General features: G+C 42.3%; 1 protein-coding gene across 3 annotated transcripts in view; it reads left to right on the top strand.

The window, feature by feature from the left end:
• LOC134346751 (uncharacterized) overlaps positions 1-19,336 on the top strand; it is a 71,081-nt gene that overhangs the window by 41,479 nt on the left and 10,266 nt on the right. For 2 of the 3 annotated variants that reach the window (XM_063048352.1, XM_063048360.1), the window contains exons 4-5: positions 640-766; positions 11,415-11,511. In XM_063048352.1, the coding sequence (XP_062904422.1) occupies positions 640-766; positions 11,415-11,511 (224 nt within the window). Of the gene's footprint in view, positions 1-639; positions 767-11,414; positions 11,538-19,336 lie in introns of all 3 variants that reach the window. The other variant, XM_063048369.1, reaches the window with a different exon arrangement.

The raw sequence follows: 19,336 nt of genomic DNA on the forward strand, positions 1-19,336 counted from the left end.
GTGTCCATGGCAAAACTTTGAGCTGTGAAAAGGTAGCTTGTGTTAAGGTTAAAGAAACAATGCTGTCATCAGTTGGATGTGAATTTATTTCTCTACCGATTTCTCCAAACTTTGAAATGTATCCATGCTCTGCTTGTGTCTGGTTTCTACTAATTTCTATCCCTGTTTCAACCTTGGCCTCTCTCCTTGTTTCTCTCGGCTCCTACTGTGTTGTTATTAATTCATTTCTCAACAGGTGTTCCTAACCTGTGGAGATTTTTGTAATAGTACATTGCAACATCTAACATCAAAGCCTGACAATCCCATTTGCTCTGCAGTAGGCCACTACTCACAGTTAAAGATACTATACAATGCTTCTTCCACAGGCTCTTCGTGGACATGCTGTTTCCAGATCTCTTGCGTACTTGGGAAATGTGCAGTATCATGTTTCATCTCTCATGATTTTTGTACAGCAAATTTAATTGAGGATTTTTATAACAGCCAGCCTTGGATCTAAATCATTAGCTGCACAAATTGAGCATTAAACATTTACATGTGTTACTTGTTAATAGGAATTTTAAATATGCTATTGCTGTACAATATATTTTGTGTGCAAGCCATTTGTGTACCACTTGTTCTTAATTTCTTGTTTTCCTTCAGTTATGAATTTGCCAATGCATTGGAAGAACTTCAGGATCTAAACAAAGTCTGCTTAAAATCATCCTGGAAAGTATCACATTCTCGGGAGAAGCTGTTATCTACACTGGGAATTGATCAAAGTCAAAAGGCAAGGCATATTGTGCATTTTATTTATACGGTATATTGTACCATTACTTTCAGTTGACAGCTCAATTATCAGATCGCCTTTGGGTGGATGTAAATGAGGAGTGAAATGAAAAAAGAACCCATTGCACATTTAAAATCATGGTACAATATGATGATCCAAAATGATTGGTGATGTTTAATTTCAAAATGGCTGCAAGAATTATTACATCAGAGGTTTTCAAAGTGACAACCAGAGGAAAAGGTTGACATGTGTCTGTTTATAATATAGGCTCTATATGTGTAAGAAGGTTCATTAAAATCAGTACTTTTATTTGATGTAACATGCACTTTTGTCGTCATGACTTTGCAAAGTAAGCAATAGGAACGTGATTGCAATAGCAATGTGGGAAAGTGTACAATTTAGCTTCTACATTAAATATTGAGATAAATGGCCAGATAATCAACAACATTAACTTTGATTAAGAGGCGCATTATTGGCTACCAAACCAGGAGAAGCCCCACACAAGCTGTGATCTTTTGTCTGCACCAGAACTTTTATTTAATGTAATTTAATCTAAAAACAGTGAGTCTTAATACAGAGAGTATACTTGGAGTACTTGAAAGCACAACATTGAATTTGAGTAAGGCTTCTATTGAAACAAGTTCTAGTTATTGAAAAACAATGTGTTCCCATTTTTCCATTCCATGTACTTGGCTGTTATAATGGATTCCAAACCTTGCCACTTGCAAAGCTACGTGTACTTCTCAACAGCTAATTATTAAAGATAAATATACTGTTGGAGCTATGTACTGCCAATTTGAAAGGTGAAAAATCAGTTACGTAAGAAATTAAAAGGGCTGTTGTACACAAACAGAAAACTGAATGTTAAAGTAACTGGGAGATACAATCTTACTGATTCTTAAAGGTACATACACTAGAGCTAAACATGAAAGTTGATGTTGGGTATAACACTCTGAGAGCTTATTGAGATTTAACTATCATTATTACTTTTGCAAGAACAACTTTATTTTACAAAATAGCACAATGTTTTTTTTCTTTTGGGTCATTTGCAGTGTCCTGAAGCAGGTGGGACAATGCTGAAGGGATCCTCATGTTGCAGCTGCATGTTACAGAAACCTTAAATGTCTTGAGGCTTACACCAACACACGGGGAGGTGTATAGCTATTCCGTTGTCTTTGCCTGTTTTGGAATAAGATTTAGTACACTTATCAGTCTGAGCAATAAAGACAAAGCAAAGAAAAGCTGGACAGGGTCGGATAGGAGCACTTTTTCTGTTCATCCATTTGCGTATATGAACTTGAATTACTTGTATTTGTTTTCCTCAGTATGCTAGCTTTGTGAACAGATTTGGTCATTTGAAGATGCCTTTGCACTAAGGTAAAAATGATATAATTCTGAACAGGGTTTAAATATTTAAATTAAAGATTGGTAGGAAGAATAAAGGTGTAGACTGTTTTCTAAATGCAAGAGAAAAATGAGAAATTGGAGGTGCCAGGGGACTTGATGAAGGGTCTTGGCTCGAAACAACTGTTCGTTATCCTCCTTGTGCTGCCTGACCTGCTGAGTTCTTCCAGCACTGTGCGGGGCCTATCTATGGCAGCAACTGAGCTCGACGAAGGAGTGCTATTTGCAGGTCAGAGGCGGTTACTTAAAACGAGAGCTTCGCAGGTGTTAGTCCATTGTGCGGGACCTGTCAACGGCAGCAACTGAGCTCAACGAACTAAATAAAAGTACAGAAGGGATAAGCGGAGCGGCCATTGTCAGGAGTAGGCCAGTGGCGAGAGTAGAAGCGAGAGGCTTTGGCGAAAGCGGTCTTCGGCAAGGTAAGTGGGTAGGTGGACTTCGTTTTTGGTTTTTCTTTGCATTTTTTTGAGGAATAGAGAGCATGTCTATAGGGTTAGTATTTTGCTCTGGGTGTCGGTTGTGGGAATCCTGGGAATCTTCCAGTCTCCCAGATGGCCACATCTGCAGCACCAGGAGATACAGCTCCTGAGAGACCGTGTTAGGGATCTGGAGCTGCGGCTCGATGACCTACAGCTTATTAACGAGAGTGAACAGGAGATAGTTAGGAGCTACAGGGAGTTAGTCACCCCGAGGCTGCAGGAGTTAGGTAAGTGGGTGACGGTTAGGGAAGGGAAGGGAAGAGCTCAGATGGTAGAGAGCATCCCTGTGGCCATCCCCCTCAGTAATCGTTATCTTATATTGGATGCTGTTGAGGGGTGACCAGACAGAGTCTGACCAGACCAGACCACTGTGATCAGGTCTCTGGTACTGAGCCTGGCTCTGTGGTACAGAAGGGAAAGAGGAAGATGAGGAATGCAGTAGTCATGGGGGATTTCGTGGTGAGGGGAATAGACAGGAGGTTCTGTCAGCCTGATAGAGATACCCCCGTGGTGTGTTGCCTCCCAGGTGCCAGGGTATGGGATATCTCGGATCGAGTGCAGAGTATTCTGAAGGGAGAGGGTGAACAGCCAGAAGTCTTGGTACACGTTGGTACCAGTGACCTAAGTAGAAAAAGAGAGGAGATCCTGAAGAGAGAATTCAGGGAGTTAGGTAGGAAGCTGAAAAGCAGGACCTCGAGGGTAGTAATCTCAGGATTGCTGCCTGTGCCATGTGCTAACGAGCACAAGAATAGCATAATCAGGCATATTAATGTGTGGCTGAGAGACTGGTGTAGGAGGCAGGGCTTCAGATTCCTGGATCATTGGGGCCTCTTCTGGGAGAGATATGACCTGTACAAAAAGGACAGGTTACACCTGAATCCAAAGGGGTCCAATATCCTAGCGGGCACATTCAATAGAACTGTTAGGGAGGGTTTAAACTAAGCTGGCAGGGGGATGGGAACTGGAGTGATAGGGTTGAGGAAGGGGAAAACAGAAATAAATCAAAGGTAGCATGCAACAGAGATTATAGAAAGAACAGACAGGAGATGAGTCTTAGTCACAGCCAGCAGCATGAGTCACAGGGCAATAGAGGCATGGTGCAGTTAAAACAGAAAGCAACAAATACCGGACTGAAAGTGTTATATTTGAATACACGCAACATGAGGAATAAAATGGACGATCTTGAAATTTAGCTACAGATTGGCAAGTATGACATTGTGGCCATCTCTGAAACTTGGCTAAAGGATGGCTGCCATTGGGAGCTGAATGTCCAAGGATATACGGTGTGTTTGTTGGAAAGATAGGTTAGTAGGCAGAGGGGGTGGTGTGGCCCTGTGAAATAATATTCAATCATTAGAAAGTGATGACATAGGATTGGAAGGTGTAGAGTTTCTATGGGTTAAGTTACGAAATGACAAGGGTAAAAGGACCCTAATGGCAGTTGTATACAGGCCTCCAAACAGCAGCCAGGGTGTAGATTACAAATTACAGCAGGAGATAGAAAAGGCATGTCAGAAAGGCAATGTCATGATCATCGTTGGGATTTTTAACATGGAAGTGGATTGGGAAAACCAGGTCAGTACTGGACCTCAAGCGAGAGAATTTGTAGAATGTCTAAGGGATGGCTTTTTAGAACAGCTTGCTGTTGAGCCCACTGTGGATCAGCTGTGCTGGATTGGGTGTTGTGCAATGATCTGGAGGTGATAAGAGAGCTTAAGATTAAGGAACCCTTAGGAAACAGTGATCACAATGTGATGGAGTTCACATTGAAATTTGAGAAGGAAAAAATAAAATCTAATGTGTCGGTATTTCAGTGGAATAAAGGAAATTACAATGGCATGAGAGGGGAACTGGCCGAAGTTGACTGGAAAGGGACATTTGCAGGAAGGGCAGCAGAGCAGCAATGGCTGAAGTTTCTGCAGAAAGTGAGGGACATGCAAGACAGATACATTCCAAATAAGAAGAAATTTTCAAATGGAAGAAGGACACTATCATGGCTGACAAGTGAAGTCAGAGCCGAAGTAAAAGCAAAAGAGAGGGCATACAAGGAAGCCAGAGCTAGTGGGAAGATAGAGGATTGGGAAGCTTGTAAAAACTTGCAGAAGGAAACTAAGAGGGTCGTTAGGAAGGAAAAGATGAATTATGAAAGGAAGCTGGTGACTAATATCAAAGAAGATGCTAAAAGCATTTTTAAGTATATAAAGGGTAAAAGGGAGTCGAGGGTAGATAATAGGACCAATACAGAATGTTGCTGTAGATACTGTAAAGAGAGAGAGGCAGAGATGACAGAGGAACTGAATGCGTATTTTGCGTCGGTCTTCACAGTGGTTGACGTCTGCGGTATATCGGACATTCAAGAGTGTCAGGGAAGTGAAGTATGTGCAGTGAAAATTACAACTGAGAAGGTGCTCAGGAAGCTTAATGGTCTGAGGGTGGATAAATCTCCTGGACCTGATGGAATGCACCCTCGGGTTCTGAAGGAAGTAGCTGGAGAGATTGCGGAGGCATTACCGGTGATCTTTCAAGAATCGATAGATTCTGGCATTGTACCGGATGACTGGAAAATTGCAAATGTTACTCCACTGTTTAAGAAGAGTGGGAGGTAGCAGAAAGGAAACTATAGACATGTTAGCCTGACATCAGTGGTTGGGAAGTTGTTAGAATCGATTGTTAGGGATGAAATTATGGAGTACTTAGAAGCACATGACAAGATAGGCCAAAGCCAGAATGGTTTTCTGAAAGGAAAATCCTGCCTGACAAACCTACTGCATTCTTTGAGGAATTTACAAGCAGGGTAGACAAAGGAGATGCAGTAGATGTGGTGTAGTTGGATTTTCAGAAGGCCTTTGACAAGGTGCTGCACATGAGGCTGCTTAGTAAGATAAGAGCCCGTGGAATTACAGGGAAGTTACTAGCATGGGCGGAGCATTGGCTGATTGGCTGAAAACAGAGAGTGGGAATAAAGGGATCCTATTCTGGCTGGTTGCTGGTTACCAGTGGAGTTCCACAGGGGTCAGTGTTGGGACCGCTGCTTTTTATGATGTATGTCAATGATTTAGATTAATGGATTTGTGGCTAAATTTGCCGAAGATACAAAGATGGGTGCAGGAGCAGGTAGTGTTGCGGAAACGGAGAGCCTACAGAGAGACTTAGTTTAGGGGAACGGGCAAAGAAGTGGCAAATGAAATACAATGTTGGAAAGTGTATGGTGGGAGAAATAAATGGGCAAACTATTATTTAGACGGGGAGAGAATTCAAAATGCAAAGATGTAAAGGAACTGGGGAGTCTTTGTGTAGGATACCCTAAAGGTTAACCTCCAGGTTGAGTCAGTTGTGAAGAAGGTGAATGCAATGTTGGCATTCATTTCTAGAGATATAGAATATAAGAGCAGGGATGTGATTTTGAGGCTCTATAAGGCACTCGTGAGACCACACTTGGAGTATTGTGTGCAGTTTTGGGCTCCTTATTTTAGAAAGGATATAATGACATTGGAGATGGTTCAGAGAAGATTCACAAGAATGATTCCAGGAATGAAAGGGTTACCATATGAGGAACGTCTGGCAGCTCATGGGCTATATTCCCTGGAGTTCAGGAGAATGAGGGGGGATCTCATAGAAACATTCCGAATGTTAAAAGGCCTGAAGAGATTAGATATGGAAAAGTTATTTCCCATGTTTGGGGATTCTAGGACAAGAGACCACGACTTCAGGATTGAAGGACTTTCATTTAGAACTGAGGTGCAGAGAAATTACTTTAGTCAGAGGGTGGTAAATCTGTGGAATTTGTTGCCATGAGCGGCTGTGGAGGCCAAGTCATTGGGTGTATTTAAGGCAGAGATAGATATGTTCTTGATTAGCCAGGGCATCAAAGGGTATGGGGTGAAGGCAGGGGAGTGGGGATGACTGGAAGAGTTGGATCAGCCCATGATTGAATAGTGGAGCAGACTCAATGGGCCGAATGGCCTACTTCTGCTCCTATATCTTATGGTCTTATCTTGTGTCTGTGTGTTACTTGGGATTTCCAGCATCTGCGGAAGCTCTTGCTTTTGGAAGTCCTAGTTCAGGGTTCCCTTAACATCAATTTGCAGGCTGTGTTGGTAGTAAGGAAGGCAAGTTATTTGAAACAACTAGAATATTAAAGCAAGGATATATTGCTGAGATCTTAAGGCATTGGTCAGACCACATTTGGAATATTGTAAGCAATTTTGGGTCCCATATCAAAGGAAAAATATGCTGGCCCTGAAGAGGAGATTCACAAGCATAATTCCAGGAATGAAAAACTTAATGTATAAGGAATGTTTGGGGTCTCTGGGTCTGTGCTTGATGGTTCAGAAGGCTAACGGGAGGAACATACAGAATACTGAAAGCCTGGATATAGTGGACAAGGAAAAGATGTTTCTGTTACTCTAGGATCCAATGGCACAGCCTCAGAATGAAGCGACGTTAGATGATGGTGAATCTGCGAAATTTGTTTCCACAGGCAGCTGTGTCGGCTGAATCATTGGGTGCATTTAAGACGGATTTTTGATAGGTTCTTGATTGGTAAAAGGGTTAAGGGTTACAAGGAGAAGCCAGGATAATGGAATTGAAATGAATAAAAAGAAATGTGATTGTCAGACCAGACTTGATGGGCCAAAGGGCCTGTTTCTGATCCTATACCTTATGGTCTTACTATCAGCAATCAGAACTTGTACTTTTGTAAGCCTTAGTATTAGCATTGAAAGGATAATGCTGAGTCTAAAAACGGATAATTAAAACATCTCTCAGAGGTGGCTTTTGAACTGAGCTTTAAAGTAGAGCGAGTTTGAGAGAGTAGGAGACCTGAAGTTTGAAGAATGGAAGGCCAGCTGGAGGACAGTAGAATTAATTATAATCCTTGTGTTAGTTTTGGTGGAAGGTGATTGTGAAAGTGAATAATGATGAAAGTTAAAAGTTCTTGTCCAATTTCCTCTCCTATCAGATTCCTTCTTTTCTCCAGTCCCTAACCTTTCCCAACCACCTGGCTTCACCTGTCATTTTCTAGCTCATCCTCTTTTCCCTCCCTCCACTTTTTATCCTGGCATCTTCCCCCTTTCTTTCCAGTTCTGAAGAAGGGTCTAAGTCTGAAATGTCAACTGTTTACTCATTTCCATAGCTGCTGTCTGACCTGCAGAGTTCCTCCAGAATTGTGTGTGTGCGCGTGTGTGTTGCTCATGAATACTGTGTGCTGTAATATAGATATTTCCACAAGGTGGCGCAGTTCAACAGTAAAACTGCAGCTTTGTCCTCTGAATTGGCATTGGTTTATTGTTATCACATGTACAGTGAAGAGCTTACCTTGCATACTTCACGCGGATCAAATCAGTACACAGTGCATTGAGGTAGTACAAGGTAAGACGGTAACAGAATGCAGAATAAAGAGTACAGCCACAGAGAAAGTGCAGTGCAGGTAGACACTGAAGTAGAAGATCAAAATGAAGTAAGTTGTGATGTCAAGAGTTAATCAAGATGTGATAGTGTGCATCTACAAGTAATCCCAATGGTTTATTGACCACTAGAGGGAATGAATAAAGTAATAAAATATTTTATGTTCACAATGCTGAAATGCAGCTATTTCAAGTTACTTTGATTTGCCTATCATAGGTGTCTTCTAATATTTTGGTGAAAGTCCTAGTTGCAAATGACCAATGGTTATTTGACTGTCTTAAGCTTAGATTCATAGCGTTATGCAATGGCAAACATGACCTTTGGCCTAACTCATCCATGCCGACCAAGGAGCCTATCTGACCTAGTCCTATTTGTCTTCATTTGGCCTATATCCCTCGAAAACTTTCCAATCCATGCACTTGTCCAAATGTCTTTTAGGCACTGTAAGTGTTGCCACATTTACAACTTCCTCTGGTAGATCATTGCACATACCACACGGAAAAACTTGACTCTCGGGATCCTTTTAAATCTTTCGTTTTCCGTCTTGAACCTTTGCCCCCACTAGTTTTAGACTACCAGGGGAAAAGGTATGAACATTCATCTTTTCTATGCCCTGAAGATTTTATAAAGCTCTATAAGGTCTCCTTCACTTCAGAGAAAACAGTCCCAGCTTATTCAGTGTCTCCTTACAACAATCCCAGCACCATCCTTGTAAAATTTTTCTGCACCCAGAAATGCATGTGGTATTCCAAGTGCTGTCTCACCAACATGACAGCCCAGCTCTTGTACTCATCGCCCTGACTAATGAAGGCAAGTGAACGATACACCACCTTCACCACCTTCTCTATGTTGCTCCAAGCATATCCTAGATACTTCTTTTCTGAAGCGGAATCAGGGGGTTTGTAATTTGACAGCCTTCTTCCCTTTACGTTTGCTTCTCAGTGGTCAGCTGTAACTTGGGGGCCTCACTCTGCCAAGATAGATTCTTCTGCATCTGCTGCAGGAGAGGGCAATGAGCTGAGAAGCTCTAGGATCTGCTGGTCTCTGTATTACTGCGGATCCATTTCTCAGCCAGCTGAACAATCTGCTTCTCTCCCCAAACACCTCCTGGACATGCAATCTCTGGAAGTCTTTGCAATCACAATGTGCTGTGGCAAACAGCTTTTTGGAAAACAAGGCCATCCCCTAATCTGCATTCCCCGCTGGACTTTTATACAAAGCTGTATTTCCCCTTGATGCAATCACACTCGTTCACTATTGATGTCTCAAGATCTCATCTGGCAGTCACTTAAAAACTATGACACTTCTCAGTCAGACAATACAGTATGCTGAAAATTATAATTCTTGAATTTAAATAGTTGAGCAGATGTAGTTACTTTGTTCTTTTAGATGACCAACAGAGGGCATCATATCATAGGAAGTGACCCACTGTCAGACACCCCATGGAAATCTCTTTGGCAAATGGAAGCCTGTTGAATGGCTGATACTATTTGTTTCCTGCTGATCACAAAATACGACCCGATAAACTTTACCTGACTATTTTGCCTCTTGTTACTTGGCCAGTCTTGAGCAAATGCCAAGCCCATAATCCCACCACATGGGAACACAGTCAGCGGTGGGCTCTTTTACAATGCTGATTGACCCTTTCATCAGTGTCACAGAGTATAGTGAATCTACAGGAACTCCTTCTCAGAGTACCTACATCAAAAGGATTGCAACATTTCGGTAAGGTAGGTCAGCATCACCTTGCCGAGGCCACCAAGGGATTGGCATTAAATGCTGGCCTCTCTAGTGGTACCTGAAAAACAAATGAGTCCATCATTAAATTCTCTTTTGTATTGGTCAAGTGTTATAACTATGCTGACAGCCTTTCGTTTATAAGTGTTTTCTTAGATTTTTATAAGGGTTGTAATGATAACCCGATTCGGGGTAGTGTGAACAACAGGAATTCTGCAGATGCTGGGAATTCAAGCAACACACATCAAAGTTGCTGGTGAACGCAGCAGGCCAGGCAGCATCTCTAGGAAGAGGTACAGTCGACGTTTCAGGCCGAGACTCTTCGTCCGGACTAACTGAAGGAAGAGTTAGTAAGAGATTTGGGTAGTGTGGCTGAGACTTCACAGCACAAGTCAAATTGTATATGCTTTGATTATGTTTCAGAAGAGACCTGGCTTTTTATTGTGAAAATAGTCACAAGAACTTTGTATTGAAACTTGGAGAAGATTGCATTTGAAACAGTTAGATAATGCCAATATTTTGAGTACTTAATAAAAGGAAAATTAAGAGTAAATGTAAGCAGTATGGCTATAAATGCATGCAAAGCAAAAACACTTGAATCTATGTACAAAATTTTTGAAAGTGGCAAACAAATTGATATTGGCTGTTTATTTAGAAAGCACCTGGGGTCCTTGCATTTACGCTTCATTAACTAAAACCAAACAACTTAATCTAAGCATACATAAAATATTGGTTAGATCTAAGCTGTATGAATGTTTCCCTTCTACGGTGTGGTGCCTAGAGGGACTGGAGACTTGCTGGAATAGGTTCGGGGATGTGGGGTTTCTGATGTACAAAGAAAATTGACACCTGACCTGTCCTCCCCTAAGCAGAGGGCTAATGAAAAATTTAAGTGTACAAAATTAATGAAGGGTTTGATGAGAGTGAGGAAGGATATTTGTGCACTGTGGCAGAAATCTCAGCAGCAAGGGGAAAATGGATTGAAGTGATTGGCAAAGCATCCAGAGAAGGAAAGAACTGGATATATTCGAGTAGAAATTTCTCAGTCGAGATGCAGGAGGCTGCAGATGACGGAATCTAGAACAATGTGTTCTCTGGCTCTTTGACCACGTTCTTACCAAGAGCCCTGGTGGTCCAATATTTTCTCAGCCTCTGGACATTCCTAGGGTGATATCAAAGCATGATTGATTAATTGGCCTCATTTTTTATTAAACCATGATTTTATTCTCCCAGCACTTTGCATTTATTTTGATAGAATCTTTTGGTGTTGTTTGAAGAAAAATTCGTATTGCCAGTAGTACTTCAGTTTTCAAATGCTTCGGGGATTGACCTTAATTTGTCAAACTGACTTTTCTCTCACTCAATGTAATTGAAAATTACTGTCAAAAATGCATTCCACTTTATTAATTGCAACATTATATATTGCAATGTGACTAAAATAATGTTATAATTTATTAATTTCTCTGAAATAGATTGTAGAAAATATTTCTTGTAAGGATTGTATAATATTTTATGTAATTTCTGGTTGTAAATATGATTTGACAGTCTGCCATTCACACTGTTTGAATATTAGTTACTTTTATTCAGATAATTTACATTTTTTCCTTGTGTATACCTCATAGGATAATGGACAAGCTGATCTAAAGGAGGCCATGGCTTCTTATTCAGACCTGGAGAAGACTGAAGTATTTGCAGGAGTTGCAGCCTTACCTCACAACGGTACAAAGGCCCTCATCCAGACCAGGGTACATGAAAATCTTGGCCTGATAGCTAGATTTGAGAGAGTAATTGTTTGACACTAGGAAGTGCATGGGGGCAAGTGTATAACTACAGAGGGAAGTGGGATTGGAATGAGATTGGTGGATGTGGATGGTGATTTGTACAGGAAAATGGGTGTAACACACCCAACTTTTTAACTACATGGGTAGTAGTGTGTTTCTGCAAAGCATCCTAGAACTGATATACTAGCCCTTGAACTGTGTTGGGCACGTGGCCAAGTGGTTAAGGCATTCGTCTAGTGATCTGACTGTCGCTAGTTCAAACCTCAGCTGTGGCAGTGTGTTTGTGTCCTTGAGCAAGGCACTTAACCACTCATTGCTCTAGTGTCTGTGCGAGGAGTGGCGTCCCACACAGACTTCCAATCTGTGCCTTGTAAGGCATGAAAATGCCCGACGCAGGCCTCTCGTGGTCTGAGTCGACGTTCCCCCCCCCACCCCCGAACTATATACATGTGCACAACGGGGTCAGCAGTTGGATGAGGCAAGGAAAGCAGAGAGGTTAAAATAGTAGGAGCTCAATTCTATAGATAAAGAAAGGATGGCATTTTAGTGAAAAATTTGAGGGTGAAAGGAGCAAAAGGATATGCTGCACCACTTGTTCTTTTAGAAAACAAGTTGGATACTTGAAAGGAGAAGCAGGTGTGAGGAGGGTCGCTGATAAGGGTTTGGATAGGCTAGTGCTACATTGCTTGGTGAATACAGTACAAAGCTTCAATAGATGGAAACATGACGATGTCTGTGAATGAGGTTTCGGGAAGGTCAATTTAACTGCCCGCTAAGGTTTGTGAGCTAAAGTCAGATAAGGTTCCTTGCACAATTCAGACAGTTTAGATGCAGGAACATCCAACTGTCTCTCCACCACTTAGCTAGTGTAATTATGTCAGGTCATCTTCATACCAATAGTATCTCACAAGTAGTGGAAGGACAACCTGCCCAATTTAAAACTTGTTTGTGAATAGTCACTGAAAAATTTGCTGGAAGTTACTTGTTTCAGGAAATATCTGGTAGACTATTTTTCAGTTTTTCTCTGATCTTGGAAAGTTGATGAATGGAGCATTTCAATACTTGCGTTATTTTGGTCCCCCAGCGATGCACTCTCATGAGGACCACAACTCTAACTGTGGCTGCAGTTTCCTGCAGTGACATCATTAAGCTGAGGCATGTACTCTGACTTCTGATAACGTTGCACTTTTAACATGTTAGGTGAGGGCTTGTACCTTTTGGAAGTTATTACACACTTTGAAATGTAATGCTGACTATTTACTTTTGTTTTGATATAGCCATTAAGGAATCTGAGACAGATTGCACAATTTCTGCTCGGCTGTTAATTAATTTGACTGAAAATTTTAACTTGGGATATATGAACCATCCAGTTTTTATTATTCTGGAATTTGGGCACCACAGGAAAGACCAGCACTTATTGCCCATCCCTAATTCTCCTTAAATGATGTTGGTGAGGCTCCCTGTGTGAAGGTACTCCCGTAATGCTGTTGGGCAGGGATCAGAACCAGCAGCGGTGATCCATCTCCAACCCAAGACCTCAGAATCGGGTTTGACAGCACTGACATGCTTACGTCGTGGAATTTGTTGTTTTACTGTAGCTGTGCAATACTGCCAGTGGAAGTGGCGGATATGGACTTGATTTCAACGTTGAAGAGAAATTTGAATAAGTACGCAGATGGGTGGCGCACGGTGGTCTGTTGCCCAAGTGTGGGTCAATGGGATTAGGCAGAAAAACAGTGCAGCATGGGCTAAGTGAGGTGGTGCCTGTTCCTGTGCTGCAGTCTACGATGACTCTAATACATTAAAAAATATTGCTCTAAGCTACGATAAGAATAAATAGTGCAAAACGAGAGCAAATAGCTTATGGGTTCACAGGCCATTCGGAAATCTAGGTAGAGAGGAAGAAACTGTTCCTAAAAACTTTGAGTGAACATCTTCAGGCTCCAGCACCACCTCCCTGATGATATAAATAAGAAGAGAGCGTATCTGGGTAGAACCTTCTTGTGGCATCTCTTTGAAGATGCCTTTGATGATGGGAGGCCAGTGCCTGTGATGGTGCTAGCCTGAGTGTACGACCCTCTGCGGCCTTTTCTGACTCTGTGCGTTGGTATTTTCATACAGACGGTAATGCATGGTACATCTGTAGAATTTTGCTAGAGACTTCTGTGATATACCTCATCTCCTCAAACCCCTATGAAACATAGCAGTTGCCGTGCCGCCTTCATGATCACAACAATACCTTGGGCCCCGGATAGATCCACTGAGATGCTGACGCCCAGGAATTTGAAACTGCTCACCTTTACTACTGCTGGCCCTTGATGAGGACGAGTGGTGAGCACCCTATGGCTGGCAGTGTTATGATGCACCTGCTACCCTGCCCTCGCCCGTCTTGTGTTTGGAAGGTGCTTTCGGAACAGCCTGAGCGAGTAAGAGTGGTACGCTTTAAGGAACAGCACTCGTTGCAGCCAGTGTGCTCTGGTATTGATGGAAGTTAATACTGAGGGGCTTAATAGGGTGGCCACTTCTCCCACATTCCCATCATTCCTACCACATACTTACACTGTGCAATCTGCGCTGGCCGATTGACCTGCAGATCTTTGGGACGAGGATGGAGCAGGTCCACCCTGTCATGGAAAACGTGTGAAGTCTACACAGACGGCACCAAAGGACAGCATGGAACTGAGGTTGCTGTACCTCTGCTCACTGTAGCGTTGTGCTATCCTGCATCGCGCTGAGCTGCTGGTGACGCACTCACCCAGACAGCTGAAGGATATTCAATCTTTCTCCTTGATGTTGTGTCTTGTGGATGGTGGACAGCCTTCTGGTGTCAGGGAGCAAGTCATGCTGTGCGTTACACAGCCCCTGACTTACTCATCACACTGATCCAGTCGATGGGGGTGGGGGTGAACTCTGATGGTAAAATCATCGAAAATCAAGGGAAGATGGTCCAATTCTCTCTTGTTACAATTGATACAGTTGAAGATTCCTGAGAGAGATGGTTCCAACAACAAAACTGTTATCCCTTTGATGCCAAGCTCAGCCCCTTGATGCCTTAATGTTAGTGGTATTCATCCCCACCTTGACTCCAGAAGTTGGCTCGTTGCTTCATGCCTGCACCATGGCTGTAATGAGGTCTGCAGCTGAGGGGATCTGGAGAAACCAAATTATGAATATGTGCCACTTGATATCACCATCGAAAACAGACTTTGAGAGCAGACTGGTGGGATGGTAATTAGCCTGACTGGGTTTGTGCTGCAATGTGTGAAAGGACACGCTGGCCATTTTTCCATATTATCAGGTAGATTGCCAGTGTAAGTGTACTGAAACAGCTTGGCTGTAGACACTGATAGTAGTGGAGTACAGGTCTCCACTGCTATCTCTAGGATGCTGTATAGGCTCGTGCCTTATACTATATCCAGTGCTCTTTGCCGTTTGCTGGTATGACATGAACTGAACTGAGTTGATTGGAGACTGCCTTTTCAGATGGTGGGGATCTCAGGAGGAAACCTACAAGGGTTAGCTGTTCCCTATTTCTGGGTGAATTTGCTTCAGCCTTTTCTTAAGCTCTCAAATGATTGTTGGGGATGGGCATGTTTTTGGAGCCACCTTTTCCAGCTAGCTGTTCACTTCACCAGCAGCATTCACAACTAGAGATGTTGGGAAGAGTTCAATCTAATTGACAGGGGGATGGGAATTGGAGTGATAGGACTGAGAGTGGGGCAATTGGTGTACACTTTGATCTGGAAATTAGACCAATAAACCATAACACACAGGAACAGTATTAGGCCATTTGGCCCATCGAGTCTGCTCTGCCATTCTAGTCTTTTCAAAATGAATGCTAACATTGCATTTGCCTTCCTTACCATTACTTGCCAACCTGCAAGTTAACCTTGAGGGAATACTGAACAAGGGCATGCAAGTCCCTTTGCATCTTTGAATTTTGAATTTTCTCCCCATTTAGAAAACAGTCCATGCCTTTATTCTTCCTACCAAAGTGCAAGGCTATACACTTCCGTACACTGTGTTCTATCTGCCACTTCTTTCCACATTCTCCTAATCTGTCTGTCCTTCTGCAGACTTCCCGCTTCCTCAATTCTATCTGCCTTCCACTTGTCTTTGTAGAACCTGGGGGCCACAAAGCCATCAACTCTATCATCCAAATCATTAACATATAACGTGAACAACAGTCACAATACCAACCCCTGTGGAACACCACTTGTCACTGGCTGCCAATCAGAATAGGCCCCCTTTAATCAAACTCTCTCTCTCCTGACAGTTAGCCAATCTTCTAGCCATACTAGTATCTTTCCTGTGATACCATGGACATTAGTTTAGCAGCCTCATTTGCAGCACCTTGTGAAAGGCTTCTAAAAATCCAAATGAACAATATCATCCACCTACTCTCCTTTGTCTGTCATGCCTGTATCCTCAAAGAATTCCAACAGATTTGTCAGGCAAGATTACCCCTTAGTGCTGACTTTGGCCTATTTTATCATACGCCTCCAAGTACCCCAAAACCACATCCTTAATAATGTACGCCAACATCTTACCAACCATTGAAGTCAGGCTAATTAGCATATAATTTCTTTTCTTCGTCCTCGCTCCCTTCTTAAAGAGTGGGGTGACATTTGCAATTTTTCATTCCTCTGGAAAAATTCCAGAATCTAGTGATTTTAGAAAGATCATTACTAATCCTTCCACAATGTCTTAAGCTACCTCATTCAGACCTTTTCAGCTTCTAAAGCACTTCTTCCTTGGTAATAGCAAATACTCATTTCTGCTCCCTGACACTCGAGAATTTCTGGCATAGTGCTGGTGTCTTCCACGGTGAAGACTGATGCAAAATACTTAATGTTCGCCCATTATTTCTTCGTCCCCATTACTACTTCTCCAACATCATTTTCCAATGGTCCCTTTATATGTAGTCTTTATATGTCTGAAAATCTTTTGATATCTTCTGTTATATTGTTGGTTAGTTTACCTTCATACGTTATCTTTTCTCTCCTTATGTCTTCTTAGTTGCCTTCTGTTGGTTTTTAAAAGCTTCCCACTCCTCAAACTTCCCACTAATTTTTGCTATATTAGATAGCCTCTTTTTAGTTTTAATGCTGTCTTTAACTTTTCTTATCATCCTCCCTATGGAATACTTTCACTTCTTTAGGATGTATCTATCTTGCACTTCCAGAATTGCTCCCAGAAATTCGAGCTACTGCTGCTCTGCCATCATCCCTGCAGGTGTCCCCTTCCCATCAGCTTTGGCCAGCTCCTCTCTCATGCCTCTGTAATTCCCTTTACTTCACTGTAATACTGTTAATCTGATTTTAGTTCTTCCTCTCAAACTGCAGCATGAATTATATGATATTATATGATCACCATCTCCTAGGAGTTTCCTTACCTTAAACTTCCCAATCAAATTCGGCTCATTGCACAATACCCAATCTAAAATTGCCTTTTCCCTAGTGGGCTCAACCACATACTGCTCTAAAAAGCCATCTCATTGGGATTCCACAAATCTCCTCACTTGGGATACTGGACCAGCTTGATTTTCCCAGGATTTTGCATATTGAAATCCCCCCATGACTATCATAATGCTGCCCTTTTTTTTAACATGTCTTCTCTATCTTCTATTGTAATTTCTACCCCACATCCTGGTTACTATTCAGAGGCCTGTATATAACTCTCATCAGAGTCTAATTTTTACCCTTGCAGTTCCTTAACTCTACCCATAAGACCATAAGATATAGGAGCAGAAGTGGGCCATTCAGCCTATCGAGTCTGCTCCGCCATTCAATCATGGGCTGATCCAATTCTTCCAGTCATCCCCACACCCCTGCCTTCGCCCCATACCCTTTGATGCCCTGGCTAATCAAGAACCTATCTATCTCTGCCTTAAATACACCCAATGACTTGGCCTCCACAGCCACTTGTGGCAACAAATTCCACAGATTTACCACCCTCTGACTAAAGTAATTTCTCTGCAACTCTGTTCTAAATGAACGTCCTTCAATTCTGAAGTCGTGCCCTCTTGTCCTAGAATCCCCTACCATGGGAAATAATATTGCCATATCTAATCTGTTCAGGCCTTTTAACATTCAGAATATTTCTATGAAATCCGCCCCCCCATCATTCTCCTGAACTAAAGGGAATACAGCCCAAGAGCTGCCAGACATTCCTCATACGATAACCCTTTCATTCCTGCAATCATTCTTGTGAATCTTCTCTGAACCCTCTCCAAAGTCAGTATATCCTTTCTAAAATAAGGAGCCCAAAACTGCACAAAATACTCCAAGTGTGGTTTCACGAGTGCCTTATAGAGCCTCAACATCACATCCTGGCTGTTATATTCTATACCTCTAGAAATGAATGCCAACATTGTATTCGCCTTCTTCACAACCGACTCAACCTCCAGATTAACCTTTAGGGTATACTGCACAAGGACTCCCAAGTCTCTTTTACATCTCTGCATTTTGAACTCTCTCCTCATCTAAATAATAGTCTGCCTGTTTATTTCTTCCACCAAAGTGCATGACCATACACTTTCCAGCATTGTATTTCATTTGCCACTTCTTTGCCCATTCCCCTGAGCTATCTTAGTCTCTCTGCAGGCTGTCTGTTTCCTCCACCTATCTTTGTATCATCAGCAAATTTAGTCACAAATCCATTAATCCCATAGTCCTAATCATTGACATATGTTGTAAAAAGTAACGGTCCCAACACCGACCCCTGTGGAACTCCACTAGCAACTGACAGCTACTTTCTGTTTTCTGCCTACCAGCCAATGCTCCACCCATGCTAGTAACTTCCCTGTAATTCCATGGGCTCTTACCTTGCTAAGCAGCCTCATGTGTGGCACCTTGTCAAAGGCGTTCTGAAAATCCAAGTACACCAGGTCTACTACATCTCCTTTGTCTACCCTGCTTGTAATTTCCTCAAAGAATTGCAATAGGTTTGTCAGGTAGGATTTTCCTTTCAGGAAACCATGCTGGCTTTGGCCCATCTTGTCATGTGCCTCCGGGTACTCTGTAATCTCACCCCTAACAATCGATTCCAACAACTTTCCAAGCACTGATGTCAGGCTAACAGGTCTATAGTTTCCTTTCTGCTGCCTCCCACCCTTCTTGAATAGCGGAGTAACATTTGCAATTTTCCGGTCATCCTGTACAATGCCAGAATCTATCAATTCTTGAAAGATCATTGTTAATGCCTTCGCAATCTCTCCAGCTACTTCCTTCAGAACCCGGGGGTGCATTCCATCAGGTCCAGGAGACTTATCCACCCTCAGACCATTAAGCTTCCCGAGCACCTTCTCAGTCGTAATTTTCACTGCACAAACCTCACTTCCCTGACACTCTTGAATGTCCGATATACCGCAGACATCTTCCACTGTGAAGACTGATGCAAAATACGCATTCAGTTCCTCTACCGTCTCTGCATCTCTCATTACAATATCTCCAGCGTCATTTTGTATTGGTCCTATATCTACCCTTGACCCTTTTACCCTTTATATACTTAAAAAAGCTTTTAGTATCTTCTTTGATATTAATCACCAGCTTCCTCTCATAATTCATCTTTTCCTTCCGAATGACCTCCTTAGTTTCCTTCTGCAATTTTTAAAAGCTCCCCGATCCTCTATCCGCAAAGATTCTACTTATTCCTATCTTATGTCACCTCTTTCTGCATCATCTGCAAAACAAAATTGCTCCTACACACCTAAGGTTTCCATTCATTTCAAATCCGGTAAGTATGTCTGCTCACTTGAGATT

Source organism: Mobula hypostoma, chromosome 1 (genome assembly GCF_963921235.1).
Source record: "Mobula hypostoma chromosome 1, sMobHyp1.1, whole genome shotgun sequence".
Lineage (NCBI taxonomy): Eukaryota > Metazoa > Chordata > Chondrichthyes > Myliobatiformes > Myliobatidae > Mobula > Mobula hypostoma.